Raw genomic sequence first — 26,912 nt, forward strand, 5'->3', positions numbered from 1 at the left:
CTGACGTGGGGCTCAATCCCAGGACCTGGGATCATGACCTGAGTGGAAGGCAGATGCTTAACGACTGAGCCACCCAGGGGACCCCAAGGAAGACTTTTAAACCGTAAGCCACGTTATGTCACTCCTTGTGCTGATCAAATAAGCCCTAGAAAAAAGCCCAGCTGGGCAAAATACGCGTCCTCTTCCTTCCCTCCTGACCTCACCTCCAACTCCTCCCCTTCCCACTCACTCCTCTCCCTCTGAGCCACAGGGGTCTTCTTCTGGTTCCTCACAGGAGCCAGTGCCTCAGGGCACTTGCAGTTGTGCCCCTTCTGCTGGAATGCCCTTTCCCCAACACCCCCATGGCTCACCCCCTCCCTTCCTCCCATCCCAGTTTATACATCATCTCCTTAGAGCTGCCTTGCCCACCCCATCACTCGGATCTAAAACAGCATCGCATTACCCAGCTTCATCTTTCTTTACAGTACTTGTCACTCCCTGATGTTTTATGTTTATTGTCTATCCTTCTAGCAATATAATAAAATGCTAAAAAAAAAAAAAAAAGTTCTGTACATCTCGTTCTCTGCTCTATTCCGCAGTGCCTAGAATAGGAACAGGATGTAGTAGATGCTTGAGAAGTATTTGTTCGATGCCAAATAGCACTTCATTCAGCCCACACAAGAAGCCCCCATGAGTTGCCCATTTCACAGATGCAGAAACCTGAGATTCACAGAAGTATAGGACCTATCTGTGGTCACATGACCTTGTCTGCATTGGAGCTGGGGCTCCAACCTGATGAGTCTCTCCTCTCTGTTCTCCATTTCATTGCCCACCTGGAAAAGAATACAGGTGGTTTTGCACTTCCCATTCGTGGGGATAGGCAAGACTGACAACCAGTGACTCTGGACCTGGCACAAGGCAGCATCTTCCTCAAAGGTCCTGCCCAGGAGCCTGCAGGGAGAGAGACCCTACCCACTCCCCAGGAAGGCAGGCTCAGCTTTGACCCTGGCCACTTTTCCCTGGGACCATCTGTACCCCCTCCTCAGCTACTCCCTTCCTGCTTTCTTTCAGCCACCTATGGATCCCAAAAATGCCCTGAGAATAATCTGGGGGTTGCTTTTCTTTCTTTCTTTTTTTTTTTTTTTTAAGATTTTTATTTGTTTATTTGACAGAGATCACAAGTAGGCAGAGAGGCAGGCAGAGAGAGAGAGGAGGGGAAGCAGGCTCCCTGCTGAGCAGAGAGCCCGATGTGGGGCTCCATCCCAGGACCCTGAGATCATGACCTGAGCCGAAGGCAGAGGCTTTAACTCACTGAGCCACCCAGGTGCCCCAGGGGAGTTGCTTTTCTTACCTCTATCCCTCCAGAGATACAGTGAGAAGAGAGAGACACAGTAAGAGACGCATCGTGGGGGGTGAGGGAGCATGAAACAGAAACACACATGCAGAGACAACAGAAAAAAACAGAAGATGGGAGAGATGACAAGCCCAGAAAGGAACTGAGATGTGGCAAGTTCTGGAAGTAATGGCTCCCCTCAAACCTGCAGGACGGCCCAGGGCCACTGCCAACCTGACTAGCCCTTCAGAGTGAATTAGAGAGAGGCACCCTGGCTGGGTTCCAGAACCTTCTGGCCTTTGAGCCAAGCACACTGGTGCAGGGCCCAACACACAGGGCAATGCATAGCAGCCCTCCACAGAAAGCTGCCGAGGACTCCAAGGGGCTGGGACAAGGCCCTCATGCCTGCGCTAGTGTGCACACCCTCTTCCTGCTCTCACAGGCTACCTTCTGTTTGGGGGGGTTTGGGGAGACGAGGATGTGGCATGACCCTTACTTGACAGAAAGGGAAAGAGAGAAGCAGAGAGGGGAATGATCACCTCTGAGTCTCCCGTATTAAATGAAGGTTCCTGCCCACTTATTCCCCAGAAGCCAACCCTCATGGGGGCTGAGGATGAGATGCTCAGTCCCCAGAGGCCACTTGGCTCACACAGGCAGCCAAGGAGCCTGAGCTGCCAGCGGGGGCCCAGCCTACCCCAAGCCAATGTGGGGCTGCTTGGGCACTCCTTTGGCTGGCCCCACCTGGAGAGCAATGGGGGAGGGCAGAAGCTCTGTCCTACAGTGCTCTGGGTCCTGGGAATCCCCACTCAAGCCTGGACATGGCCTGGCACAAGGTCATGGGCTTAGGGCTTATTAGGATGGGGGAGGGAGAGAAGGTCTCCCCTCCATGGGGCCCATGGGGGGGTGCTACATCTGTGCTGGGGGAAATCAAAGGGTCCAGGTGGAACCAGGGAACCCCCACAGGCTGCTGTCTAAGGCCCCCACCCTTCCCAAGAGCCAACACTCTGGGAGGAAATAATTAGGACACAGGTGAGTCATAGTGTCACAAGGCTGCTTCCTGGCTGACTCAGGGGAGAGTCAGATGGCCCTTCCACCAGCCCCTAGCCCAGAGCCTGAGTCAAGGATTCCAGGCGAACAACAAATCCTGGTGTCCAAACTGGGCCCAGTCCACCCTTCTACTGGATCCCCAAAAAGTCAGGTATGAGGGTGCCCCCTTCCGTGGCCAGTACAGACACGGCCTTATGTGCCCCTGACTCAAGCCTATCCTTGCCTTTGGGTCTTTGAGACGTCTGGATCTCCCTCTGACCAGGATCCCTGTGAGGTACCTGGCACTGACTATGGTATAGAAGGGCTGTGACCAGGGGTAGCCGGATGGGGCCCTGCCCCCACCTCCATAGCAGGGAATCCTTCTGCAACACCCCCCGCCCAGGGGACCCTTTACCTGCCCCCAGCTCAGCCCTCCAGCAGGTCCCTATGGCCCCAAGGCTGCTTTCCTGGCTTTGTCCCTGGGCTGGCTGGGCAGCAACTTCCTGCTGGAGAATTCCCGGATCCTCCCCGCTGCCCCCCTCCAAGGCCGAGATGGCCTGGGAACTCAGAAGGGAGGGAAGTCAGGGATGCTCCCCCTAACAGGGTCTAGTCCTGTGGTAGCACAGGCTTTCCTGGCACTCTCTCCCCCAGTCCTTCCCCACCTCCGGGTCAGGTGCACCAAAGGTCTTGTCCTCTGGCTCCAAAGCCACACTGTGGCCCCTCCACTGGAACTCGGGGCTCTGCAATGGGGGCTGCTGCCCTGAGGGTTAGACTGAGACCCTGGCTAACCCGAGTCTGCTCCTAGCTTGAGGCTGAGGGGTGGGGTCCAGAAACAGCCAAGGAGGCCAAAGTCAAAGTGGGTTTTATTATTAAGAACCCAGGCTTGAGTCTGGTGGGTGGGGACGTTCTGCTGGGCAGGCCCACCCTGCGGACACATGGATACCAGTGATCTCAAGATCCCTTGGCCCTGGGGGCGCCTCAGATGTGCCTCCACAGAGTGGGAGGCTAACTCCCGCTTCAGGCTGCGGGGATCCAGGAGCAGGGCAGACTCGGGTTGGCACCAGCTTCACTCGGGGGGCCAGTTCCCCAGCTCGTCCATCTCCTCCAGGAGCAAGTGCTGGGGGCAGAAATGGGTGAAGAAAGAGGCCTCAGTGCCTTTGGGCTCCCCCTTCCGACTCTGTACCTCTAGAAGCTTCCCACATACCCCCCAGAGATAAGCACCCTGAGGCCATTCCAGACCCTCCTCTGTGGCCCCACAGCCCCGAGCTACCTCCCTCCCACTAAATGAGGGACCCTTCTCCCTCCAACTTCGTGAGGGGTGGGGTCCTTGGAAGCCCCAGGAGTCAGGCACCCGAGCCAAGCCCTCCCCTCCCTCACCTCTGTCCTGGACACCACACCAAGGGGGCTCTGCACCCTTCCCTTCAGCCTAGGGTGTTGCTTCCGCTGCCTCAGCGCCCCTCCCCTAGGTCCCCAGCATTCCCCAAAGGCTGGGGGGCGGCTTCTTTCCCCCTCAGCCTGGTATCTCTGAGGGTAGATAAGGAGAGAGTGGGGGGTTGTGATGAGGATAGGACCTTCAAAACACCCACAGCAGGAAGATAGCCCTGAGGCAGCTCTGTCCCCCACATGAGGCCAGAGCTGGGCCCCGGCCTGCCACTACCCAGAAACTCCCTAGAGACCCCCAGTGCCACTCAGGCTACCCCAGGAGTGTGACCCCCTACCCCTGGGACAGGGGCAGGCTGGCTCAAAGGTGCTTCTGGAGGGGAGAGGGAAGAGAAGAGGGCGGGAAGGGTGATGAGAGATCCCCTTAGTGTGAAAAGACAAAAGCGCAGGCCCCTGCCAGAGCTGGGCCATCGTGTGGTTCAGGATAAGGTGCACAGCCTCGTTCCCTAGAGCATGGAGGAGCCGGTGACTCAGGCCTGCCAGCTCAGGACAGTGAGAGAGCTGCCCCTCAGAGCCCCAGGGGTGGGCGATACAGGTATTCACTGTAATGTGTAATTTACACTGTAATTTACATTACAGTAAATTTACATTACACTGTAATGTGTAAATTCACATTCACCAGAAGGGGTAAGTCACATCCTTAACACTATAGTGCCCTTGACAGCCGGTGGGCATCCCCTCTTCCTTCCTGTTAGATCCTTCAGTCACTTGGGCCTTTTGGCTAAGATCAAGTGCTGTCTGGTCCTCCCACCAGGCTCCCTTTACAGGTAAAGAAGCCAAGGCCTGTCTCCAAAGCCACAGAGCAAATCCAGGCCAGCGCAGGGCTGCAATAAAAGCCTTTGGCCTCTGAACCCTACGCTTCTTCCTTTATTTTCCTATAAAAGGAAACTACATAGACTGTCAGGGCCACATGTCCACAGAATGAAAGAACGAGCTGATGAATGAATGCAAATTAATTTTAAAGGCCATCGACACATTTTCCTACAACAGATCTGTCTGTGTGCACTCAGAGAAGCTGGCACAGGCCTGAGCTTGAAGGCCCGTGTCAAGGAGGGTGGGCAGTGCGTGGTCTGTGGAGCAACATGGATGAGTAGCCTACGAGTGTTTGTGGAAGTCGGTGTGGGCAAGAATGGGAGAGAAAAGAGAAAAAGAGCAACATCACGGGATTAAGTAAGAGACGGAGAGACAAGCAAACAACTGTGTGTGAGGGGGGTCAGCCTCCTACTCTCGAAAATACCACCACTAGGAAAGGGTTCTGCCGTCCCTACCCAGGCCAGGGGAGGTAGGAGCCAGGTTCAGGGGCCTATGGAGGTGGGAGGCCTCACTTTCTCCAGTGGCCTCAGGCAGGGGGTAGTGGTCTGGGACAGGCTGGGGCATACCTGACCGTTCACAATGCCCGCCTCCTCCAGGGTGATTTCTGGCTCGGTCAGCAGCTCCTGGCCATCATGGCTGCCCACCTTCCAGAGGCGGGAGTCCCGCTGCACTGCCAGAAGCTTCTTTAACTCCGACTCCACGAAACCTGTGAGGCAGAGAGATGGGCATGGGGCAGGCAGGAGAGGGTGGAACAACCTGCTGGGGAGGGAAGGAAGAAGAGATGGCTCGGGCTCTCCAGGACTCATCCTAGCCCTGGGGAGTCTCTGGTCACCCCCAGCCCCAGTGCCTACATTTCCATTATCCGGATCTGGCCATGTACCACCTCCCCACCTCCCCGACTTCCCCCGGAAACTTACTGGCCAGTGGGCTCCCTCCTACGTTTGAGTGTGGGTTTCCTCACCTCCTGGGGAGAGCGTGCAAGGCGCAGACATCTGCTCCCACCTTTCACCAGCCACTGACTCGAGAGCAAGGATCAGGGACTACCCCAGTTGCCGGGGTTCAAGTCACAGCTCTGCCATGTACTAGCTGTGTGACCCTGGACAAGTTACTTAACCTCTCTGTGACTCTGCTTCCTGACTATGAGGTAGAGATTATAATGGAGGACGTATCTCAGATCTGTGACATGGCATTTCATGACAAATGCTCAGAAGAGGGTTAGACCTATGGTTATGGCTACACAAATGTCAACAGTGACCATGTTATGGGATTGTGTCAGGCTTTTACCATCCTTGCTCAGGCCACTGAACAAGTTAGAAGTCTGGGCTGGAAAAGGGTGATGCTCCTGGAGCACAAGTCCATCTAATGCCCTCCCAAACCAGGAGAAAGGAGGACTAGCTAGACTTCTCCAGCAGAGCCACCCATGGGTGCCCCCCCTCCTCCCCGCCCCAACCCCCATCTCCAGTGGTCATCTTAGGTCCTCTGGTCCCACCTGGTGGTAAGAACTGGTATCACACCCATGAGCCGCAGCCAAGGGAAGCCCTTGGGCCTAAGGGCTGGTTGCCCACTGCACTTACCCACTGTGTCTGTTGACCTGAAAGTCTTATGCAGTGGTGACTGCAGGGTGACAATGCCTGGGACACAGAGCTTGAATGAGCTGTCCTCTACCTCCATTTCCTCTTCCTTGCTTTTCTCATCAGGCAAGCCTTCCTTGAGAGGAAACTGAGGGCATGCCCCGCAGCTGATCAGGGGAGGACAACTCCGACCCAAGCCTGTAGCCCCACCCCCACCCCCAAGATAAAACAAAAAGCAGGAGGGTACAGCTCCCCAAAAGTTAAGAGTGATCTGCCCAAGCCACAAATTCTGGGGCCCAGCCAAATTGGGGGAGGAACCCCACCCAGGCTTTACCACCCACTCCCCCCAACCCCCTTGTCTCCCCCACCGCCCCAGCCTGCTCCCACAGACCTTGGCCATGGCTGATTTCTGAAGCTGCTTGTACAAGGTGAGGAGGCGGTTCCAAGGAGTTGCCCCCACCTTCAAGGAGGCCAGCCTGAAGTCTCCTGTGAAGGGGCAGTGTCACCAGCAGGCCGATGGGAATAAGGGGCAGCCCAGGCCTAGGTAGGCCCAGGGGGCAGGGGCACTAGGTGGGCTGAAGCAAGGGTGAGGTCCCTTGTTTTCTTAGCAAACACCTCTTATGTGCCAGGCACAGTACTAGGCACCCTGCAAAGAGCATCTCATGAACTCCTTGCCACTGCCCTCCGATGTGGATACTGTTCCATGCTCACTCTATGGATCAGGAAATGGAGACACAGAATGACTGAGCAACATGGCCCCGTCCCACAGCTTGGCATAGTGCGATGGAATGTTCTCAAATCCAGGGAGCCTGCCCCCAGCACTCCCTCAAACCACTCCGTGTCCTTCCAGGCCCCACACCCCTGAGGAGTCTGAGGAAGAGGGCCTATCTCTAGCACTGCCCCAATGCCTGTGGCCACCGCACTCACCGTCCAGCAGACACTCCTTCTCCTCCTCCCTGGTGAAGGTCTTGGGGCTGACCTCCGGTGGCCCCATGGCCCTCTGTGGGCATCCTTGTTTCACCTCCAAGGCTTGGGCAAAGTGGCCCCTGACTCCAAAGCATAGTCAGATGGGGGCGGCAGGCGGAGCCAGAGACATGGTAAATCCCCAAACTCCCCAAGGCCCTCCCACAGGCTCTGCTCAGCCGTTCCTCCCTCCTGCCTCCAACAGTTCCCTGCTTGGTCCTCTGAGGTCTTCATCATACAGGGGTGGGCCCCCTTTCTCACAGGGAGTGGTGCCAGGAGGGAGAGAGTGGGGAGGGAAAGCAGGGTGGAGTGGGGCCCAGGAAGGAGCTGGGAAGAAATGGCAGCCTGGTCCTCTCTCACCTTGGGTGCTTCCACCCACAACCTCTGACTTGTGGGAAGACCCACCCCATCTCTGGTTCCCTCCCCCCAGACTCTCCTCCCATTTTCCTGGCCCACCCTTGGCCTCCAGGCTCCTTCCCATACTTGATGCACCTGTCCCTTCCCTATAGAGCTAGGGGCCTTATTCCAGTCCTCTACCCATATGAAGACCCACATTCCTGGGCCTTCCTCCCATCTCTGCCCCATATCCTTGCCCCAGTGCCCCCATCCCAGGCCCCTGCCCACCACCCACATGGCCCAGCCCCTCACCTGTCTGAGGTCCTTGTATCCCCGGAGGCTTCCCCGACTGCCTCCTCCTTCTCTTCTCTTTTTTCCTTCTTGGACACGTTGCCCAGCACCTCCTGGCTTCCCCTGGACAGGATGGGCTTCACCTCTCCACCCTGGGCTGCCACCCTCAGGACCTCCTTTGGGGTGGGAGTCTGGGCCCCTGTGTCCCCCATCCCTAGCCCCAAGGGATCATGCCGTGGCAAGGCCACAGAGAGCATGTAGGGCAGTGTGGCTGGCTGCCTTGGCTCCTTCCTCCCTGTTCCTCCCTGGCGGTTCCTCATCAGAGGGGTGGTGCTTTGCTCCTGGGAGGGGCATGGCCGACTCCGCATCAGGGACTTGTCCGAGCTCTTGGGGCTACCCCTGCTCCCCACCAGACTACGGAAAAAAAGGAACATGGAGGAGCGGCCCAAAATTCGGGACTGAGGGGTTGGACCTGGGGCCTCCATCCTGAGAGAGACCCTGACTCAGAGGGAGTGGTTGCAGCTGCCACCCCACCAACTGCTTAAGAACAGGAGGAGTTTTCAAATTAAAACCTCCAGTTGGAAACTTCCAGGAGTTCTAGAAGGCAAAGGTCAGGTGCGGGGGGGTGGGGGGGGCGGTGATGGGGAGGCTGGGAGGAATACATGATGGGGGGCTAGTTGGGGGGCAGAGAGGGCAGGGGGTCGTTGAGGCAGGGGAAGGAGGTATGGGAGGCAGATTTGGGATGGCTGATGAGGCTTCAGGGGACACGGGGTGTGGGGGCAGGCAGAGAAAGCTTTGGGGGGCTCCCTGGACTGAGAATGGGGCAGGAGCTCTTTGGAGCCTCTGCACACACCTCTCTCCACCTGGCTTGTCCTTCCCTGATCCTGTGGGGCTGCCTCTGCCCTTGAGAACCGTTCCCTACAGCCAGATAGTATCTGTCTTCCTTCTCTCTTCTCAGCATCCGCTGGCACGGGCCCAGGTGGTACACAGACACCCCGTTTTCATCTCTGTTGGCCTGCCTATCACCTCCAGGGTGTCAAACCCCCACCAAGCTGCCCTGTGCGCATCCTAATTGCATGCTGAATCTCAATGCAGTATTATTCCCCCCCCAACACCCCCCCAACACCCCCCCTCCCCGCATCCAGAGACTTGATCTTAAACTCAGCTCAGTGCCCTTGGGAGTTCTTTAATCCCGCTGAGCCTCAGTTCGTTCATCTGTAAAAGAGGCGTAGGGGCCAGCACCCACTTCAAGGGTTACTGAGAAAATTCCACGGGACAAGGGCCCTGTCGCCAAAGTGCAAAGCACACTGTGGCGCTTCAGAAACTCTGCCCTCCTGGTTTTTTTACTGGTACTGACTGATGAAAGGGGGTGCAGGTCAAAGAGCAGGAGTGGGAGAAGGGGAGCCATGCCAGCTGAGTGCGGCCAAGTGTGGGGGGTGGAGCGTCTCTCCCGCCCAGGAGCCAAGACCGACCCCCAGGCTGTAGGTCCAGCATCCGCATCCGGCGGCTTCGCAGCAGCTTCCTCTAGAGGGAGCTGATTGGAGCCAGGAGCCGCCGCCGGCAGCTCTAGGATCACCGCGGCCTCGCAGGTCCCTGGGGCAGCGCCGGGACAAGCGCAGGCTGTGCCCAACGCCAGGACTGCACTCACCCCTGTTCCTGGAAGCCGGGCCTGGGCCCCTGATCCCCCGGGAGCAGCTGCTGGGCCCTCAGGATCTCTGGCCTCGGTCTTGTGAGCCATCCGGGCCCGGGCTAAGTTCCGGGCAGGTAAGGTGGGAGGGTCTTGTCCATCCTCCCAGCTTTTGGCAGCCCCAGACCCTGGGGTGGGGATACAGGGAGCCGGCAGGCAGCTGGGTGCGGAAGGGAAGGTCTGGAGACTTATCTGAGCAGCTCCGCCAACTCCTGCTGGGGACCTGATCCAGTCCGGGCTCCCTCTGGATGCCCCTCAGACAATTCCCCGGCCTCCCCTTCCATTCCCGGCCCTGTCCCAGCCCTGCCCTGGCCCTGGGCGCCAAAGAATTGGGTGCTAAAGAGTCAGGTCTTTTAGCAGTCTGGGGGGTTGGGAGTGGAGGTCAGAGCCAAGGTCAAGGGCAGGGAGAGAACTTTCACGGTGCTTCCTGCTGCCCCAGGAGCCCTAGACTGAGTCTGCCGCCCAACCAGGCATCTCCCTCTAGGGAACATCCTGGGCCCGGCAAGTGGAGACAGGGAACTCCCCTTACCAGGAAGTCAGGCCACTTGGATGAGGGCAGGGGTAGGCCCAGGGCGGCAGAGGCCTCTGGCCCTGGGGACCGCTCTGACGCCCCCACCTACTCCCCAGCTGTGACCCCCTTGGGTAGCGGTCGATGAAGTTGGAGGTGCAGTCAGCATCCTCCGGTCCTGCTGTCCCGGGGGTGCTGGGTTTGCTGGGGGGTGCGGGGCGGGGGACCACGGAAGAGGGAAGGGCATCTTTTTCCGGAAGGAGCAGCAGGGATGGGGTTGTGCCAAGCAAAGGTCTGTTTCTTGCTGGCAGGCAGGGCTGAAGGAGGGGAGGGTCTGCCTTCTCCCTTCTTTCTTCTCCCTGCCCCCAGTAAGTGGAGGGGTGGAGTGCTCTCCCCCTCCCCTTCTTGAGACTTCTTGCCCTGGGGCACTTTTGAAAATGGCCCCAGGCCAGAGGCAGGAGGAAGGTGGGGAGGGTACTCCGGTCCTCCCTGAGAGAAGGCAGTGGCTGTGCTTGGTCCCCGGTCCCCGGTCCCCAGTCGAATTGCACCTTCTGCACGGGTGGGAGGAGGTATACTTCCCCAAAAGGCTGATGGAGGCAGCTTTGGGAGGGGTGGGTATGAAGGGGTGTAAACTGAAAGTGAAACAGTCACGTCCAGGAAATACTCCCTCTGTCGAGGGTTCACAGAGCAGATCGGGGCTGTGGCCAGGACCGAGCAAAGAGGAAAACGGGCTGGGGACAGGAGAGCAGGTATGCGGTGTGGTGGAGGAGGGGCGTGAAGGGGGGGACTGCGGAGACAGCTTCCTCAGCTCACTGCAAGACAGGAATGGGTAGAGCACAGGTGGGATGTTAACAGATAACCACAAACTGGAAAATAAATCTTAAAGGAGTACTGAAGGTATGAAGTGATGAAAATTCAGATAACCAACCCGACTCCCTGATTAGCTAAGTGGCCCTTGGGCCCTAACTTCTTGGTGCCTCACGTTCCCCAACCCCACCCCCCAGTAAAATGGGTAGGATGATGCTTAACTTGCTGGGTTCATGTGCATTTTCAGTGTCTGACACCCTAGGAGATGGAAGTAAGTAAGTCATGGGCACTCAGGAAATGTCTGTGGCCGAGAGGCCTGACTTGGAAAACAGGCATGCTCTGACCAGCCAAGGGGAAGTGGAACCTTCCAGCACAGCTTTCATGGGTCATTAGCTAGATGGTGGCAATCCTGTGGTAAGTGCGTGCTAGGTAGGGTGCAGGAGGTCCCAGGAGCAGTGGGAAGAACCCGCAGCCTCTAAAACTTGCCCCATTTGCCCAGGAGTGAGGTGAATTATGACCCTGAGATCCACGAGGGGTGTTGCTGGTGTCTGCCCTCCCCTGGGCCCTGGGTCCAGGTCCCTAGGTATGAATCCAGACTGCCCTGACTTTCTCCATCTCTCTGGAACGACTGCTAGTGAAATGCTCAGGAAGTTCTGATTCTGCCCACAGATGCCACAGGGACCCAAGGTTGTGAAATTGAGAGGCGGTTGGAGCTAGGACCGTGGGGCCTTTGGAGAGTTGGGAACCCCCTCCTCTCTCTGTGGCTGTGGGACCCTCTCCTCAACCAGCCCCTGCCCATCCCCATCACAGCTTTTTCTCACCCATCCCCACAGGCTAACCCTGTCCTCCACTGGGACCTGAGAAATGGCATCCGGGCAAGGCCCAGGTCCTCCCAGGCAGGGATGTGGAGAGCCGGCCCCATCTTCTACTTCTGGTAAGGGTCTCTCTGCCCTTTGTCCATCCCAGAACCACCAGGGCTGTCTGAGAGGGTGGTGAGAGCAGAAGGGGTCAGGTCCAGGCAGGACTAACAGGCAGGTTCTCCTCCCCCATTCACTCACCTCAGATAAAGGAGGAAGGCATCTTCCCACCCAGTACAGGTGGCCTCGGAAGCTGGAGTGCAGTCCAGGTTGAGCCCTGGGAGTGGGGAGGAGGTTGGGCCTGGGGTTAGGGGGGTAGAGGCTAGGAGAGGCCCGGGAGGGAGTGTGAGGCAGGCACAGCGCCATCCCAAGGAAGAGGAGCAGGAAGGGGTGAAGAGAGGCCAGAAGAGTGGGGTGTGGCTATTCTATTCCTCCACTAGGAGAAAGAAGGAAGTTCCTAGACATATCACCCCTTCAGGCCTGCTAACTGGTGAAAGTGATTGTTACAACTTTGGGGAGGAAGTAAGATGGCTGCCTTTCTTCCCTTTTCCAGAGGGGACCATTAGGGACACCTCGAGTCCCCAGCCCATTACAGACTGCTTCCGGGGCTTCATCTGTCAGTGCCCCATCTGTCCCTATGTCCCTATGTGACTTTTCCAGGCACAAAGCTACAATTTCAAATTCTGTTTCCCCACATTCCCTGGGCCATCAGGGCCGGGTATCTGTACCCACTCAAACACACTGAAAATCCCACATGCCTGGATTACATCCTGGCTCTTTCTGACCGTGTGACTTTGCGTCTCAGCTTGCCCATGTGTAAACTGGGGTTCCCCTGCTCCACAAGGCTGTGGTGAGGGTGATCCTGGACACAGGCAGCACTGGGTGTTAACTGAGGACTAGAGTTAGGGTTGCTTCTGCCCATGGGTGTGGACAGCTGATGCCTCGAAGAGTGACCCATGCACAAAGCATGGGGCTGCCCGGTCCAGCCCGTCCTCCCTGACTCCTGGCTTTGATTCTCAGAGGAGCAGGTAGCCCGGGACACTGAGGAGGTTTTCCGCAGCTATGTTTTTTACCGCCATCGGCAGGAGCAGGAGGCTGAGGGGGCGGCTGCGCCTGCTGACCCAGAAATGGTCTCCTTGTCCCTAGAACCTAGCAGGTGAGCAAGAGGCCCCTCGGCCCACAGGAACATCTTCAGGGAAGTGGAGGTTCATATGGAGTCAATGCCCAGCAGGCCCGGGGAGCTGGGGAGGCTGGGTAGAAGGGGGGTGGTCTTGTCCTTCTGCCATCATTGCCTTTTTTTTCATTTTGGGCTTCCACCCCCCGCTGGGGCCTTGCACCATTTATAGCACATGCCTGTCCCATGACCCTGGCCTTGGCCCTCATGTCAGAACACTGTCAGGAACCTCCAGGGAGGGGTCCACAAGGCCGGGGGCATCTTGGGTGGCCGGGGGCATCTCACCCCTTGTCCGTGAGCCCAGGCCCCAGCCCTGTCCGCGCTGGGCCTCCTCACCTACCTGGCTCCCATTCCTCCAGCACCATGGGGCAGGTGGGTCGGCAGCTTGCCATCATCGGGGACGACATCAACCAGCGCTACGACTCCGAGTTCCAGGCCATGCTGCAGCACCTGCAGCCAACAGCGGAGAACGCCTATGAGTATTTCATCAAGATTGCCTCGAGGTAGCCCTGGCCCCCGGCCTCCCTGCTGTGCTGTTGCCCTCACACTGTGTCCCGCCCTTAGGATGGGAGACATGCTTCTCTGTCAGCATCAAGAGACATGTGTGCCATTCCCGTATCTGCTGTTAGCTCACGCATGGGCTCGGGCCCCTGTCTTTCTCTCTCTGGGCCCCAGACGCCTCCTCTTTGGGGTAGAAGCTCACAGCTCTTGTGAGCTGGGGTACTGAGGACTTGACCGGCTAGATTGGGACTAGAGAGGCGCCCAGGATGGGGCTGTCCCCAGAGTTCCCCAGTCCTGCTGAGACACAGCTGTCCTTCCAATTCGGAATCATATTCCTGCCAAAGACAGTCAGGTTGCTCATGTTCCAGAAAGCTCATGTCCCTTTGCTACAGTCTTATGTCTGAGAGGCAGTGGACAGTGGTTAAAGATACCACGTGCCTGGGTCCAGTCTCAGCTTTGCCACTTAACGGGCTTTGTGAAACCCTCTGGCCATCAGGCCCTGTGTCTATAAAATAGAGGAAGTGGGCTCAGAACGGTGGCTGTCCTTACTAGTATCATCTGTTGTTAAATCTGGGTTAGGAGTCAGCCTCGAGGGCACTGATGCTGGGGTGAAGGCAGACAACAGACACTCAGAGCCCGAATGTCCTGCCCCTGTCCTTTGAGGCCGCCCCCTCCCCACTCCGGTTCCAGGACCTGTCCTAACCTCCTCTTTGTCCTTCTCTCTCTGCTGTCTCTTGGGCTGCCAGGCCAGCAGCATCCACCACAGGTAATCTCCCTGCTGCCTCTGTCCGCTTGTCCTGCCCTCCCTCCTGTCCGCCCGTTGGCACTCACAGCCACAACCCAACAGCACCAGCCCACTCAAAGGCCCTCTGAGTTTCCTCGTTTCACAGAGATGCAAGCTTTTCCCAGATTGAGGCCCAGCTGGGGCAGCCTCTGCCACTTTGGTTCACGGCTCGGCCGTTTTGCTTTCCAGCTGGGAGCAGGGCGGGTGGCCACCAGACTGTGGGAGAGGATGAGCAGACCATGGGGGCCTCCTAGGGGTCTCCGCTGACAGCATCACCCCTCTGCCCGCAGCCTGTTCGAGAGTGGCATTAACTGGGGCCGCGTGGTGGCTCTCCTGAGCTTCGGCTACCGCCTGGCCCTCCATGTCTACCAGCGTGGCCTGACCGGCTTCCTGGGCCAGGTGACCCGCTTCGTGGCTGACTTCATGCTGCATCACTGCATTGCCCGGTGGATTGCGCAGAGGGGCGGCTGGGTAAGTGTGGCCACTCTCCCAGCCCCGCCTCTGCCCTGGTGAGCCTATGCTGGCTGTCTACCCCTCAATGACCACGCTGTCTCTCCTGGCAGGTGGCAGCCCTGAACTTGGGAAATGGCCCCATCCTGAACGTGCTGATAGTTCTGTCTGTGGTTCTATTGGGCCAGTTTGTGGTACGAAGATTCTTCAAATCGTGACTCCCAGGGGGAGTCTAGGCACCCTTGCCTGGACTTCAGCCAAGCCTTCTCCCCTCATCCCCTCCCCTGCAGCCCCCCCCCCCCAAGAATACAGAAGCTTTAGCAAGTGGGGCACTCAAGCTTTAGGAGGGCCCCTGCCCAGGGGTCAGTCAGGCTGCCGGGATGCCCCAACATTGCGTGGTGCTAATGACCTCCCTCTCTGGGGCCCATCCTGTCAGAGAGGGGCTGTAGCCTTCTTCCTCAGCTCTCTGGGACTCCCTCAGCTGTGTCTCCTGGGTGCTGGGGAGATTGACAACTTGGGGAAGCAAGAGGCTGAGAGTCACTTCCCTCCAAATTTTTAATGGTTCTATCTTTTTATAATGCCCTTGGAAGGACTCTCCCCACCCCCCATTCCCACCACTCTGCCCAAGCGAGGATGCCTGGGTTGTGGGGGTTCATAGGTCACCCTGTGCGCCCCAGGACTCAGCTGTTCTAGAAGGTCAGAGTTTGATTGCTGGGCTTGGAGCCCAGTCCTGGCCCTTCCTAAGCTCTCCCCCTGCTCCCACTCCCCCTACCCATATTGCCTTTGCAGTGGACTCTCAGGGATTCTGGGCCTGGGTGTGGGATGGGGAGGGAGTGGGGGTATAGACCAGAGCTGTGAGAACTTCATTGGCACCCCCCAGCCTGCCTTCCGAGACCTTCAGTTCTCTCCCTTCTCCTCCCCTATTACCACTTCAACCCAACCTGTTCACTACAAGTGAAGCCCACCCTGCCCCCATCACTCCAGATAAGGAAGGAGGGATCTTGGGTAAGTGGAGACCTGAAGTCCCCTCCTTGCCCAGACTAGACTTTAGGACGCGTTTGTTATTGTCAGGGAAAGGGGGTAAGGAGCTCATCTTGAGGTTTCTGAGTGAGAAAAGAGCTGTTAATGTCACTAGGAACCCCAGAGTTGGGATCCTCCCTCACGGCCTGGGCACAGTGTAATCAGGGGGTGTGGATGGGGAAACTGTGAATACTTGAACTCTACCCCCCTACCCTACCCCCACTCTCCACACTCCTCACCTGCCTAATCCCCTCCTGTGGGTCAGGGTGGGAAGGCCTTGTCTATCTTGCACAACCTAGAGGTTTAGAGGTAGGGAGAGGGAAGTTTTTGATTAAACCAAATGCAAGAAGGGGATGCACATGGAGCCCACTGGCCAGCCCTCACCCCTCTGAGTAAATCTGAAAATAAACTATAATCCCCTGATTCCCATGTGGTTATTTTTGTATCCTCTGCTACCTCTCTCTCCACCAGACTAGGTTGGGGGAACCTGCACATGCCTGGCGTTCAACAGGTTTGTTACTGAATAAGAGTTCCTATTAGGCTTTCACAATCCTGTAAAAGTTGCTTGTGGCTCTCCCAGGCTCCAGCTCCCTAGAAGGCCTTGGCCCCTCCCCACCTCTCCTAGACCCTTCTCCAGGTGCCTCCCTCATCTTTGTGTTCCAGGCAGGTTTCCCACCCCTTAGGAGGCTGGGGGGACCCCACGCTGCTGGGCTCTGGCTGTGGAGCTGGTGGAACAGCTGTGTATGTCTGGGGAATCCCAGAGGCCACCTCGGGCCTGATGTGAATGCCCCTCCCTGGGGCCTGCCATCCATGCGGGGCCCAGAAAGCCCTCTCTCCCACACCTGGTTCTACCCAGGACACAGTGTCTCAGCCCCCTCCTCCCCATGTTCCCCACATCTAGCGCGTGTACACACACACACACACACACACACACACACACACACAGCTTTTCAGTCCAGGAATTCTGTGCTGCATCGGAGTCCCTATGGGAAAGCAGCTAGAGGTGATAAAAATAACAAGCATGGGGGCGTTCAAATGTTCCCAAGTCTTTCCAGTCCCAGGCACCCTGGTCTGTGTTTCTGACACCCTTCCAAAATGGTCACATGCAAGTCCTAAAGGACTTGCGGGGCTTCACTGTCACTCCCTAAGGGCATCTTGCCGACCTTCTCTCCCTTTGGACTTGGGTCTTCAAAGAGTCGAGGTACAGACTGCAGTCATGGCAAGCCCCCCGCCCCCCGGTTCTCCCGCCCTACAGTAGTGGCTGGTGGGGTGTTGGCTACAAGGCAATCTCCAGTAAAAGCTCCCAGACAACCTGCAGGGGACACACGCCCCTCGGGCCAGGCCTCCTGCTGAGCATTCGTCATACACGCACGATCGGTAGGTATTATGACTGGTGACCTGGTGGGTTGGGAGGTGGGGCTGGGACTTAAGCTCCAACTTCACATATAAAGAAAACTGAGGTACCTGCCCAGAGTCACCAGGTAGAAAGGGCGGGGGCTGGCACTTGCCACGGGGATACTGGCCCGCGGTTTTACGTAGAGACCCGGCCAGGTGCGGCACGGGGCCGTTGGTCTCCAGCACAGGACAGCCAAAGACTCAGGCCCGGAGGTGGGGTAACTCGCCTCTCTGCCCACAGCGCGCAGCCGCCGCGCCACCGCCCCACGAATATGAAGACCACAGAGGTGGGCGGGCTGCCCGAATCCAAGATGGCCGTCGCCGGGCCGATTACGCCAGCGTGCCATCTGGTGGGCGGGGCCTCCGGGTGCACCTCCTACTGCCTTCCCGCGGGGTTTTTGAGAATAGTTTGAGGACCTTTTTTGGAAGAGCGGGTATTTCTATGGCTGGGGAAAGGCGGGTGGGCAGTGGCTGGAGCTGTGGCTTTCTCTGCCTCTGTAAGGAAGGAGTTGGAACTCTGTCCTGAAGGCGTGGGGAGTATAAAACCTGCCTTGCCTTGTACCCAGAGGCTCCCGCCTCCCCGCCCCACCCGACAGTGTACCTTTCTGTGCCTGCAGTTTTACCTCCTCTGAAAAAAAGTTTTATTTTAGGTCACTAGGTGTCCATCTGAACAAGAAAATCCTCCCTTTGCCCAAACCTCTCAGTGACTTGAATGTAGGTTTTTATGACCTAACCATCTGAATCGCATTAAAATAAATTAAGATGAATCCATTGGTTAATTAAAATCAAAAACCCCGCCCCCATATCCTGCTCCGTTGTACACACCTCAGATGTAAAGGCCCCTGATCAAAGACACTTGTAAAATATGGATTTAATTCACTCTAATCCTGCGTGTGTGGGTGGGTATGTGTGTGTAAGAGAAACAGAAAGAGAGGAAGAGAAGGAGAGTTGGAATGGAGTTACCAAGATTTCTGGAAGTGTCCAAAAGAACCAGAAAACCAGCAAACCCAGCTTCTGGGGTAGATTCACCAATTGCTGGACATGTTAAAAAGGTGAACACCAGGGGCGCCTGGGTGGCTCAGTGGCTTAAAGCATTTGCCTTCAGATCAGGTCATGATCTCAGGGTCCTGGAAAGGAGCCCCACCTCTGGGCTCTGCTCAGCAGGGAGCCTGCTTCCCCCTCTCTCTCTGCCTGTCTCTCTGCCTGCTTTTGATCTCTGTCTGTCAAATAAATAAATAAAATCTTAAAAAAAAAGTGAACACCAAACTAGTGGCATATTAAAAATGCAGGGGGCGGGGGAGGGAGAGAGGATTCAGCCCACCAGATAATAAGGGAACAAAAAGCAGTGATCTAGCCTATTGAGCACAAGGCTGGTAGCAGATCCCCAGCAAACTGTGTGAATGAGCCAGTAGAAGGACAGTGTCACAAGACCCAGATCAGGTACTGAACTAATGTGAGCCGAAACCGGATTTTTCTGAGAAGTCACTTAATGGCTGAAGGGATTAAAGCCACAGAGTCTCCCTCCACCTGAGATTGGGCAACCAAATGGATGCTTGTGAGGATGTAGAGGCGTGTATGACATCTGGAGCGTAACATTTGGGCATCCATTGTTGAAATCGACAGACAAATCACAATACCTCTCAGTTCCATTCATCTCCTTTCTTGCTCTGCAATCTTGGAATCATTCCTGGTGCCTAATGCCTCAACTTTTCCTAGCTTTGGCTAAGAACACAACATGAAGACAGTTCTTCAAAGTTGCCTGCTGCATCGCATCCAGGGTGAAACTCCTTTTGCAAAGTTCAGACTTCTGTGATGATGGACTTCCCCAGGAGCTGCACTCACCAAACTTACCATGTTTTGATCTGACCCCCTTATCTCGGACCTTACTGAGGGCAGCTTCTCCAGTTCATTTCCGGCAGATGGTAAGGCTTCCTCCAGCATGGGAACGTTTTCTTGCTAAATTCTCAGGTGAACCACATCAGGGAAAGGCAGGGTGAATTTGACGTGCTCTGCATCTCGGAATGGTGGATGTTGTGAATCAGAGCACAAGGGAAGCCCTGGGTGGGGCTTAGAGATGTGGATTCCCATGTCTGCTGAGAAAGAACAAGGTTTCCAGGAACCTGAATAATGCTGCTACTGAGCCATGTAAGAGAAGGGTTGTGTGTAGGCTCAAAGCCAAGTGTTGTCCTGGTAAGGGTGTGGGGAAATCCTCCTGGGTGTATGGAGATATATAGTGTAGTGTATAGCATAATGGAACAGATTGTCTTCACATGATCTTAAAATCCTTAACATATCCTTTTAATATGAGATACAAATATATACATTATTTTTTTAAAGTAATCTCTATGCCCAACATGGGGTTTGAACCCATAACCCTGAAATCAAGAGTTGTATGTTCCACCAACTGAGCCAGATGGGCACCCCTAATTTTCTATTTTTTAAAGCAGTAAATTATTTCAAAATCCCACTGTGGACAGTGGAGGGATCAGAGTGAGGAAGGGGGCACCTCTCCGGAGAAAGTCATTTTTCTTTTGTTTCACAGAATTGCCTGCCCTTTACCCTTAGAAGAAGGAAATACCCTAGAATTTCTCCACTTTAATCTGAGTTTGGGGGAAGGATTGTGGTGTCAGAAAAGGAGAAAGGAAGAAATGAACATATGTTGAGTTATTGTGCTTATGACAGATGTCTTGTTTGACTGTGCAGCTTTCTAAGATAGAAATTGCTATGCCCATTTTACAGATGAAGCAAAAAATGAAGTATATGCAGAAAGAACAGGATGGTATAAGCTAATAGTTGGTTACATCATTCACTCTATCGTAAGTGTTGTTTTGTTCCTTTGCATAGATAAATAATATAAATTAATACACTGATAAGTTTTGTTTAAATCTAGGTTTACATTAAAAGGGTAATTATCAGACTTTTCTTTCATTGTAGGGACAAATCAATAAGGTGATTGTAGAATTGTGGCAAGAAAACTATGAACAGAAAACATTTTTACCACCTTGGGAAGGAAAATGCTATATAAATAGAAGTCCATAATGTAACTTTATTGTGTAAGGTTAGGGAAAAGATATTTTGTTTGTTTTGTTTTGTTTTAGAGAGAGAGAGAGTGTGTGTGAGTGGGGAAAGGGAGAGAGAGAATCTTAAACCGACTTCCTAATCAGCATAGACCCGGAAGGGTGGCTTTATCTCAGAGAAGACCCAGAGATCCTGACCTGAGCCAAAATCAAAGTCAGACCCTTAATGACTAAGTGACCCAGGTGCCCCTAGGGAAAAGAGTTTTTGTCTTTTTCTGAGATTTTATTTATTTATTAATTGAGAGAGTGAGGGTGAGCAGGGGGAAGAGCAGAGGAGAGGAACAAGAAGACTCCCTGCTGAGTGAGGAGTCCAGTCAGGGCTGGATCCCAGAGAACATGACCTGGGCAGAAACCAGGAGTCAGATGCTCCACAGACTGAGCCTCCCAGATGCCCCCTTAAGGGAAAAGATTTCTGAAGACTGAGATAGTCTCTGTGTGTGTTTTTAATGTGTGTGTAATATTTAAGAGAAGTTGGCATACTAGAGAATCTGAGAGATTAGTTTTTGTGGTTTCAGATTGAATTGTGTAATTGATTTTTTGACTTGTAACTTTGAAGCTGAAAGGTATAGGATAATTTGATTATGTTTGTAAACAATATTGAAATCCTTAAGATAACTTGATTTGACACATTTAAAAGCTTGAAATATTAGGTCTATGAGAGTCATTTACATGCTTAAGATTTTTTTCTTGTTTGACTTGTAAATCGGCCCTATGAGGAATTTGAAGTGCTTGAAAAAATCAAGTATATTAAATTTGTAAATGTAATTTAAATATGTAAGAGAATTTAATTAGCTAACTTTGTAAATGGCAAGAGTAACGTTCAAGAAAATGTAATGTGTCAAGCCCATGGGCTAATTGAACATTAATCAAGGAATGAGTTATTTCTTTTATTTTTGTGTGAAAATTACAAGATTTCTAAATAGAACATCAAAGTTCTGCAAGCTAAACTTAAAAACTGAAGAAAATCTGTTTGTAAATTTACAACTTTAATTAACTGAAAGTTGATTTCCATAAACAACTGCAAATAGCATCAATGAACTCAAGTTCGTCTGCCCACCATGTAGCAAAGCCAATCACTGAGACCTTGAGTATACAGCAGGGAAAAGATTTATTCGAGAGGCAGCAAAAAGTGGAGACAGACGGCTGGCTTCAAATCTTTTCCCCAAGTGAGATTAGAACAAATGTTTATAATCTTAGGGGTGGGATTACATACATATTGATGCAAAGGGCAGGGAAACTTATGAGGAAAGATGGAGGATGGCATTAAGCAAACATACATGTAACATACATCCCATGTGCATTGGTGGGTGGAGATGTAGCTTTGAAATGAGGCAAAATTTGGCCCCTGAGGTCAGGCGGTCATCTGTAGGACAAGAGGGGCTATGCTCTGAAGGCCATTATAAGCTGGATGGGATCTTAGCCTCATTATCTCTGGGAAGGGCATTGCTGTTCACAGGTCGAAACCACATCAGTGACCTTCATTAATGCGAGTCCAGGCCTCTACAGAAACAGTTAGTGGGTTTGTCGTGGGGTCTGAGAAGAAACAATAGCCGATTAGGGAGAGACAGGTCTCTGAAAAACAAGCTTTTAATTTCCTGTTAGTCTTAATCTTATTAATCCTACAGGGCACATTTTCAGTCCCCCCGAGTTATGATCTATTCCTCAATCTTGAAGGAATTGGGACAATGACTGCTCTGGCTACTTCCTCCTAGAAAGGGTGCAGTTCGAGGGTTTGAGGGATGAAACAACTTTGTACTTGGAGATATTCCGTGGTCCTTGGCTTCACATGTACCTTCTATATGACCAAGATATTAGTTCCTTCTCTGGCCATTTTAGAACAACACTGGAAAGCACATTTGATTAGTACATATCCAATTAATGAAATGAAAAATATGGATAACCCAAATCTTAGTTGTCCTTGTAACATTGACAAATCCCTTGGGAATCCAGAAAAGAAAAGAAGAAGAAGAAGAAAAAAAAGAGTCCAGTAAACCAATCACTTTCTCCAGGCACCTCTAGGGAGATCTGCTATGGCCAAGTGGCTTGCTCTCTGATTTTATCTAAATGAGATTTTAGTTTTTATAGCAGTAGAAGTGTTAATATAAACACAGCAAGCTGTGTTAGCAGTGGCATTCTACCCTGTTCTGCAAGAATATAGTGCAAAGCGATATGATTATCAAGCACTACCTTGGCTAATTAATTTACTCTTTTTTTGTTGGGCAACAGTGGCCAAGAGCAGTTTTGTAGGTCAGCTAAAAATGTTCTCCCAAGATCCATCCTCCTGATAATCAGGCAGGTAGTCCCTATCTAGCGTCGATTCCCTTTTTGCTCAATAAAAAGTTGAAAAATTCCCTGGAATTGTGAACAGAGAAAGGGGTAACCAAATTCCCTAGTAAGTAGACCTCTCCTATTCTCCAATGGTCAAGACCTAGATAAGCCCAGGGTTGGTTAGAAGTCATGGGAAGATCCCCCTTTCAACCAAGATTTTTTTCTTATGAAGACACCACAGATCAACATTGTTCCTCGTAGCCAGAGTTTCAGTGTTCTGCTCTGGACCTTAGGTACAAAGTGGGCGCCCTATGAGAATAGGTCAGTTCAGTTAAAGAGCTGTCTTGGGGCACCTGGATGGCTCAGTTTTTAAGCATCTGCCTTCAGCTCAGGTCATGATCCCAGGGTCCTGGGATCGAGCCCCACATTGGGCTCCCTGCTCAGTGGGAAGCCTGCTTCTCCTTCTCCCTCTCCCACTCCCCCTGCTTTTGTTCCCTTTCTCGCTGTGTCTCTCTGTCAAATTAGTAAATAAAATCTTCTAAAAAATAAAAATAAAGAGCTGTCTCGTCTTAGGAGGTGGTCCTGCACGTAGGCTCTCAGGCCTATATTGTAGAGGCAATCAGGTAATGAAGAAGAAACATTCCCATGGCCACGGCACCTGGGTGGCTTAGTCAGTTAAGCATCTGACTCTTGGTTTCTGCTTGGGTCTTGGTCTTGGGGTCCTGGGTGCAAGTATTGCCTCTGACTCTGCACTCCACCACGGAGTCTGCTTGTCCCTCTGCTCCCCTTCTCACTCGCATGCACATGCACACACACTCTCTCTCAAATAAATAAAATAAAATAGAAATATTCCTATGGAAACAAAAGAAAAACACAGTTTAGCCGTTGAGGCAAATTGTAAATCCAGAGTCTGAGTCCTGAGTGGCCTCCTAAGGAAGGTACCAGGCTGATATTTTCAAGGGGGCTTCACTGGCTGTGTAAAGTCAATCTTAGATCCTGAAAGCTGTCCGTGTGTCTCCCTCAAATATGACATTCCAGTCAAACCCTTAGTACTATGAACAGTGTTTCCAGTGGTGTCCTTTTACAAGGAGAACAAATTCTTATTGAACTTATACAGATAATTAAATGCCAGGAAAGGGGCACCTGGGTGGCCCAGTCATTAAGCATCTGCCTTTGCCTCAGGTCATCATCCCAGGGTCCTGGGATCAAGTCCTGCGTCAAGCTCTCTGCTCAGCGGGGAGTCTGCTTCTCCCTCTCCCACTCCCCCTGCTTGGGTTCCCTCTCTCACTGTGTCTCTCTCTGCCAAATAATAAATAAAATCTAAAAATAAAAATTATGAAATAAATAAATAAAATCCTAAAAAAAACCCCCACTGATTGCCATGAAAGTAAGAATACTCAGAGTTTCCAAAATTTTGGGGGTGATCAGATAGGGAGAAAAATGTTCCATATTTGTTTACAAAAGACTATTTCACCCAATATCTGTAAGTCACAGATAACTTAGGAGCAAAAATTTTCTTAAAACCAGAAGAGGAAACATTGGAGAACCAGCAATGTTTCAATAAGAGTCATAAAAAATATCATCATCTTTTTCTCAATTCATTCAGTCTCATGTATTAATTCTTGTTCTGTTTGAGTGCAGTTTCTCTATTAGTTCTGGAAATTCTTATTCAGCTTAGTTTTATGATCCTAAAGGTATCAAAAGCCTGTATTCATCAAAAGTCCTTTCCATGAATCTCCTTGAAGCTGAAACACATGTGCAAGAGTATCAGATTAAAACAATAACTGTAAATTACAAAAGACTCCAAATGGCCATGGCTAAAGATCTGATGAGAGTTCATTATAATGCAGGTGACAAGGAAATCTGGTTATTTCTCTGACACATAATGCTTCAATAATTAGAATATAAGTGATGACTTTATACTAGGACATATCAAAACCTTAGGAAACTTTATATAATTATACAATAGTTATAGCATTCCCTCCTACAGTGTAACCTAAGAAGGTTTATTATCCTGTTTGACAATGCTTCCCATGTAATATAACGGACCAAATAAACAAGCCTAATTCATCAAGACTTTGTTTAAAATTTGAATTTTGGCAAATGTCTCAGGATCAGAAGGGTTTTGTTTTTGTTTTTGTTTATTTTAAAGAGAGACCATGCTCTGGGTGGGGGTGGGGAGCAGAGGGAGAGGAAGAGAGAGAACCTCAAGCAGACTCTGCGCTGAGTGTGGAACCTGATGTGGGGCTCAGTCTCATGACTCGAGATCATGACCTGAGCTGAAATCAAGAGTCAGATGCTTAACCAACTAACTGGGCAACCTAGGTGCCCCCCAAATATCAGAAGGTTTTAAAGCACATGCCTAAATGGCATTAGAGATGATTACAAAACTTAATTATCTATTTAACCAAGGAGACCTTAAGAGAGTCTAATGGCAAATACAGAGGGATACATTGTTGTTAGCAAAACAGCTTTTTTAATACTGAGAAGATTTAGCTTTCTTAAGTGATCAAAGACCTAACATAGAGACAAAACAGAAACTTTGTTTTTCTAAGCTGGTTACCTTAAAGATAAAGAAAAATCTCTGGTGTGGAACTTGCTGAAGATTCTCTCCCTCCCCCTTCTTTTGCCTCTCCCCACTGCTTGCTCACGCTCTCTTTCTCTCTCTCTCTTTCAAAACAAAACAAAACAAAAAAATTTAACTCTTAATTCTTAGAAAACTTATTTTCTAGTGAAAGCGAAGAAGGAAGCAGTTGTGAACTGATATACTGGCATTTCTTTAGATTGGCTAATTTATGAATACATTTCATAATTTTTTTTGAAAGACTTTACTTATTTATTTGACAGAGAGAGACAGAGAGATCACAAGTAGGCAGAGCAACAGGCAAAGACAGAGAGGGGAGCAGGCTCCCTGCTGAGCAGAGAGCCCGATGCGGGGCTTGATTCCAGGACCCTGAGACCATGACCCGAGCCAAAGGCAGAGGCTTAGCCCACTGAGCCACCCAGGTGCCCCCATTTCATAATTTTTAGAAACATGTGCCTTCTCATAGCAAATTTCTCAGCATGACATAAAACATCTTTACTAATAGACCCAAATATCTTTAGTTTTTCTGTAATAGGGAGCCAAAAGCAGTAAACCTATGTTTTATTAATTTGTCTTAATTAGAAATGATCTGGGACACCTGGATGGCTCTGTCAGTTAAGCACCTGCCTTCAGCTCAGGTCATGATCTCAGAATCCTGGGCTCAAGGCCCACATCAGGCTCCCTGCTCAGCCGGAAGACTGCTTCTCCCTCTCCCACTCCCCTCCCCATCCCCAACCTCCCCCACTGCTCATGCTCTCTCTCAAATGAATAAACAAAATCTTTTTTAAAAAAATTATGTGGATATTAATGAATCTAACTTTACTTACCATTTAACTGAGCAAAACCTGAAAGTTTCAGGTTATCAAATATTTTTAAAGCTATTTAAAAGTTTACCTATATACCTGTTTATCTTATTTACATCTGTTCATTTGTTCTCAACAATTATGTTTAGATTACCCATTAAACTTTGTAAGGCAGTAGAAAAAGTCAACTATATCCTAAGTTTTTTCTTTCTTTCCTGACAAGTTTTGTAATAGAGATAACACAAACTCATTTGACTTTCAGTAAACACAGCAGAATAAAAGTTTATATTTAATGTTGATAACTCTAAAATATGTCTACTTTAATTAAACCAACAACCTAAAATTAGTTTTAATACCAAATATTTTCCCAGATCACATGAACTTGAAAAACATTTGGGTTAGTTACTATCTTTCTGAGTTTTAGAATGCCCAATTCTTATAAGCACTTGCCTTCAAACCAACTAAATAAAGTTCGTTTACAAATTAATTTGTAATACATCCAGAAGTAGAGAAAATATCTCACATTTATAACATATGGGAACACACACACAGATAGATAACCAAGATGGTAACAAAATCTTAGAGCTTTTGTTTGACTAATATTTATGGAGAGGACAGTAAAGGTCCAATTTCCAAATATCACATATATATATATATTTTCTTTCTTTCTTTTTTAAGAGAGAGCATGCATACACATGCATAGATAGGGTGGGAGGGGTGGGGGAAGAAGAAGAGAAGAGAGTCTTTTTTTTTTAAGTTTTTATTCATTTATTTGACAGAGGGAGACACAGCAGCAATAGAGGAAACACAAGCAGTGGCAGAGGGAGAGGGAGAAGTAGGCTTCCTATGGAGCAGGGAGCCTGATGTGAGGCTCGATCCCAGGATCCTGGGACCACGATCCAAGTCAAAGGCAGACGCCCAAAGACTGAAGCACTCAACAACTGAGCCCAGAGCAGCGCCCCAAGGGGAGAGGTTCTTAACCAGGCTTCACTCCCAGTGCACGAAGCCCCACCCAGGGCTCAATCCCACAACCCTGAGATCATGACCGGAGAAGAAAGCAAGAGTCAGACACTTAACAACCTGAGTCACCTCGGGCATCCCCCAATATCTCCGTTTTGGAAAAGAAATCAGTTGTAAGATGGTATTATAATTCAAGTATCTGTTTTCAGGTCATTTTCCTCCAGAGTCTGAAGAGTATTGTGTCCAAACAGTGTTTCAAAAAAAAACAAAAAACAAAAAAAAACA

The 26,912-nt window shown here is 51.7% G+C and overlaps 3 protein-coding genes across 10 annotated transcripts; 1 reads left to right on the forward strand and 2 right to left on the reverse strand.

The window, feature by feature from the left end:
• Positions 1 to 624: 624 nt before the first annotated feature.
• Positions 625 to 8,396, reverse strand: LOC116588901 (putative gametogenetin-binding protein 1). 4 transcript variants are annotated; one of them, XM_032340611.1, is made up of 7 exons: positions 7,774 to 8,393; positions 7,090 to 7,208; positions 6,554 to 6,648; positions 6,166 to 6,310; positions 5,158 to 5,297; positions 3,716 to 3,862; positions 3,184 to 3,455 (listed from the first exon to the last, which is right to left on the reverse strand). In XM_032340611.1, the coding sequence occupies exons 1-7, from the start codon at positions 8,235 to 8,237 to the stop codon at positions 3,405 to 3,407; spliced, it is 1,161 nt and encodes a 386-aa protein (XP_032196502.1). In that variant the 5' UTR covers positions 8,238 to 8,393; the 3' UTR covers positions 3,184 to 3,404. The 4 variants fall into 4 exon arrangements, with proteins under 4 accessions (XP_032196503.1, XP_032196502.1, XP_032196506.1 ...); XM_032340615.1 differs by having other exon boundaries at positions 7,090 to 7,212; positions 7,774 to 7,851; XM_032340612.1 differs by lacking the exons at positions 3,184 to 3,455; positions 3,716 to 3,862 and adding an exon at positions 625 to 812 and having other exon boundaries at positions 7,774 to 8,396.
• LOC116588902 (proline-rich protein 36-like) lies at positions 7,811 to 13,214 on the reverse strand. 3 transcript variants are annotated; one of them, XM_032340618.1, is made up of 4 exons: positions 13,126 to 13,214; positions 11,813 to 11,888; positions 9,969 to 10,759; positions 7,811 to 7,875 (listed from the first exon to the last, which is right to left on the reverse strand). In XM_032340618.1, the coding sequence occupies exons 1-3, from the start codon at positions 13,190 to 13,192 to the stop codon at positions 9,976 to 9,978; spliced, it is 927 nt and encodes a 308-aa protein (XP_032196509.1). In that variant the 5' UTR covers positions 13,193 to 13,214; the 3' UTR covers positions 7,811 to 7,875; positions 9,969 to 9,975. The 3 variants fall into 3 exon arrangements, with proteins under 3 accessions (XP_032196509.1, XP_032196508.1, XP_032196507.1); XM_032340617.1 differs by lacking the exon at positions 7,811 to 7,875 and adding an exon at positions 9,480 to 9,567; XM_032340616.1 differs by lacking the exon at positions 7,811 to 7,875 and having other exon boundaries at positions 9,954 to 10,759.
• BAK1 (BCL2 antagonist/killer 1) lies at positions 9,409 to 15,963 on the forward strand. Of its 3 annotated transcripts, none has more exons than XM_032340619.1 (6): positions 9,409 to 9,516; positions 11,588 to 11,688; positions 12,632 to 12,767; positions 13,145 to 13,288; positions 14,361 to 14,541; positions 14,634 to 15,963. In XM_032340619.1, exons 2-6 carry the CDS (start codon positions 11,619 to 11,621, stop codon positions 14,736 to 14,738), a joined length of 636 nt encoding a protein of 211 aa, XP_032196510.1. In that variant the 5' UTR covers positions 9,409 to 9,516; positions 11,588 to 11,618; the 3' UTR covers positions 14,739 to 15,963. The 3 variants fall into 3 exon arrangements, with proteins under 3 accessions (XP_032196510.1, XP_032196511.1, XP_032196512.1); XM_032340620.1 differs by lacking the exon at positions 9,409 to 9,516 and adding an exon at positions 10,609 to 10,696; XM_032340621.1 differs by lacking the exon at positions 9,409 to 9,516 and having other exon boundaries at positions 11,606 to 11,688; positions 12,697 to 12,767.
• The last annotated feature ends 10,949 nt before the right edge of the window (positions 15,964 to 26,912 follow it).

The sequence above is a fragment of the Mustela erminea genome, chromosome 4 (assembly GCF_009829155.1).
Source record: "Mustela erminea isolate mMusErm1 chromosome 4, mMusErm1.Pri, whole genome shotgun sequence".
NCBI lineage: Eukaryota > Metazoa > Chordata > Mammalia > Carnivora > Mustelidae > Mustela > Mustela erminea.

Bases quoted from the DNA above. Each gene is read 5' to 3' on its own strand.
- LOC116588901 (XM_032340611.1), bottom strand. From the start codon at position 8,237: ATGGAGGCCCCAGGTCCAACCCCTCAGTCCCGAATTTTGGGCCGCTCC. The intron at 6,649-7,089 runs GTGAGTGCGGTG...GCCCCTTCACAG, and splicing joins GAAGGAGTGTCTGCTGGACG to GAGACTTCAGGCTGGCCTCC. The intron at 5,298-6,165 runs GTAAGTGCAGTG...TCTGCCTCACAG, and splicing joins CAGGTCAACAGACACAGTGG to GTTTCGTGGAGTCGGAGTTA.
- BAK1 (XM_032340619.1), top strand. From the start codon at position 11,619: ATGGCATCCGGGCAAGGCCCAGGTCCTCCCAGGCAGGGATGTGGAGAG. The intron at 12,768-13,144 runs GTGAGCAAGAGG...CCATTCCTCCAG, and splicing joins TTGTCCCTAGAACCTAGCAG to CACCATGGGGCAGGTGGGTC. The intron at 14,542-14,633 runs GTAAGTGTGGCC...CTCTCCTGGCAG, and splicing joins TTGCGCAGAGGGGCGGCTGG to GTGGCAGCCCTGAACTTGGG.
- LOC116588902 (XM_032340618.1), bottom strand. From the start codon at position 13,192: ATGTCGTCCCCGATGATGGCAAGCTGCCGACCCACCTGCCCCATGGTG. The intron at 11,889-13,125 runs GTAGGTGAGGAG...CCCCACTCCCAG, and splicing joins GCTGGAGGAATGGGAGCCAG to GGCTCAACCTGGACTGCACT. The intron at 10,760-11,812 runs GTGAGTGAATGG...CCTGTCTTGCAG, and splicing joins GCCTTCCTCCTTTATCTGAG to TGAGCTGAGGAAGCTGTCTC.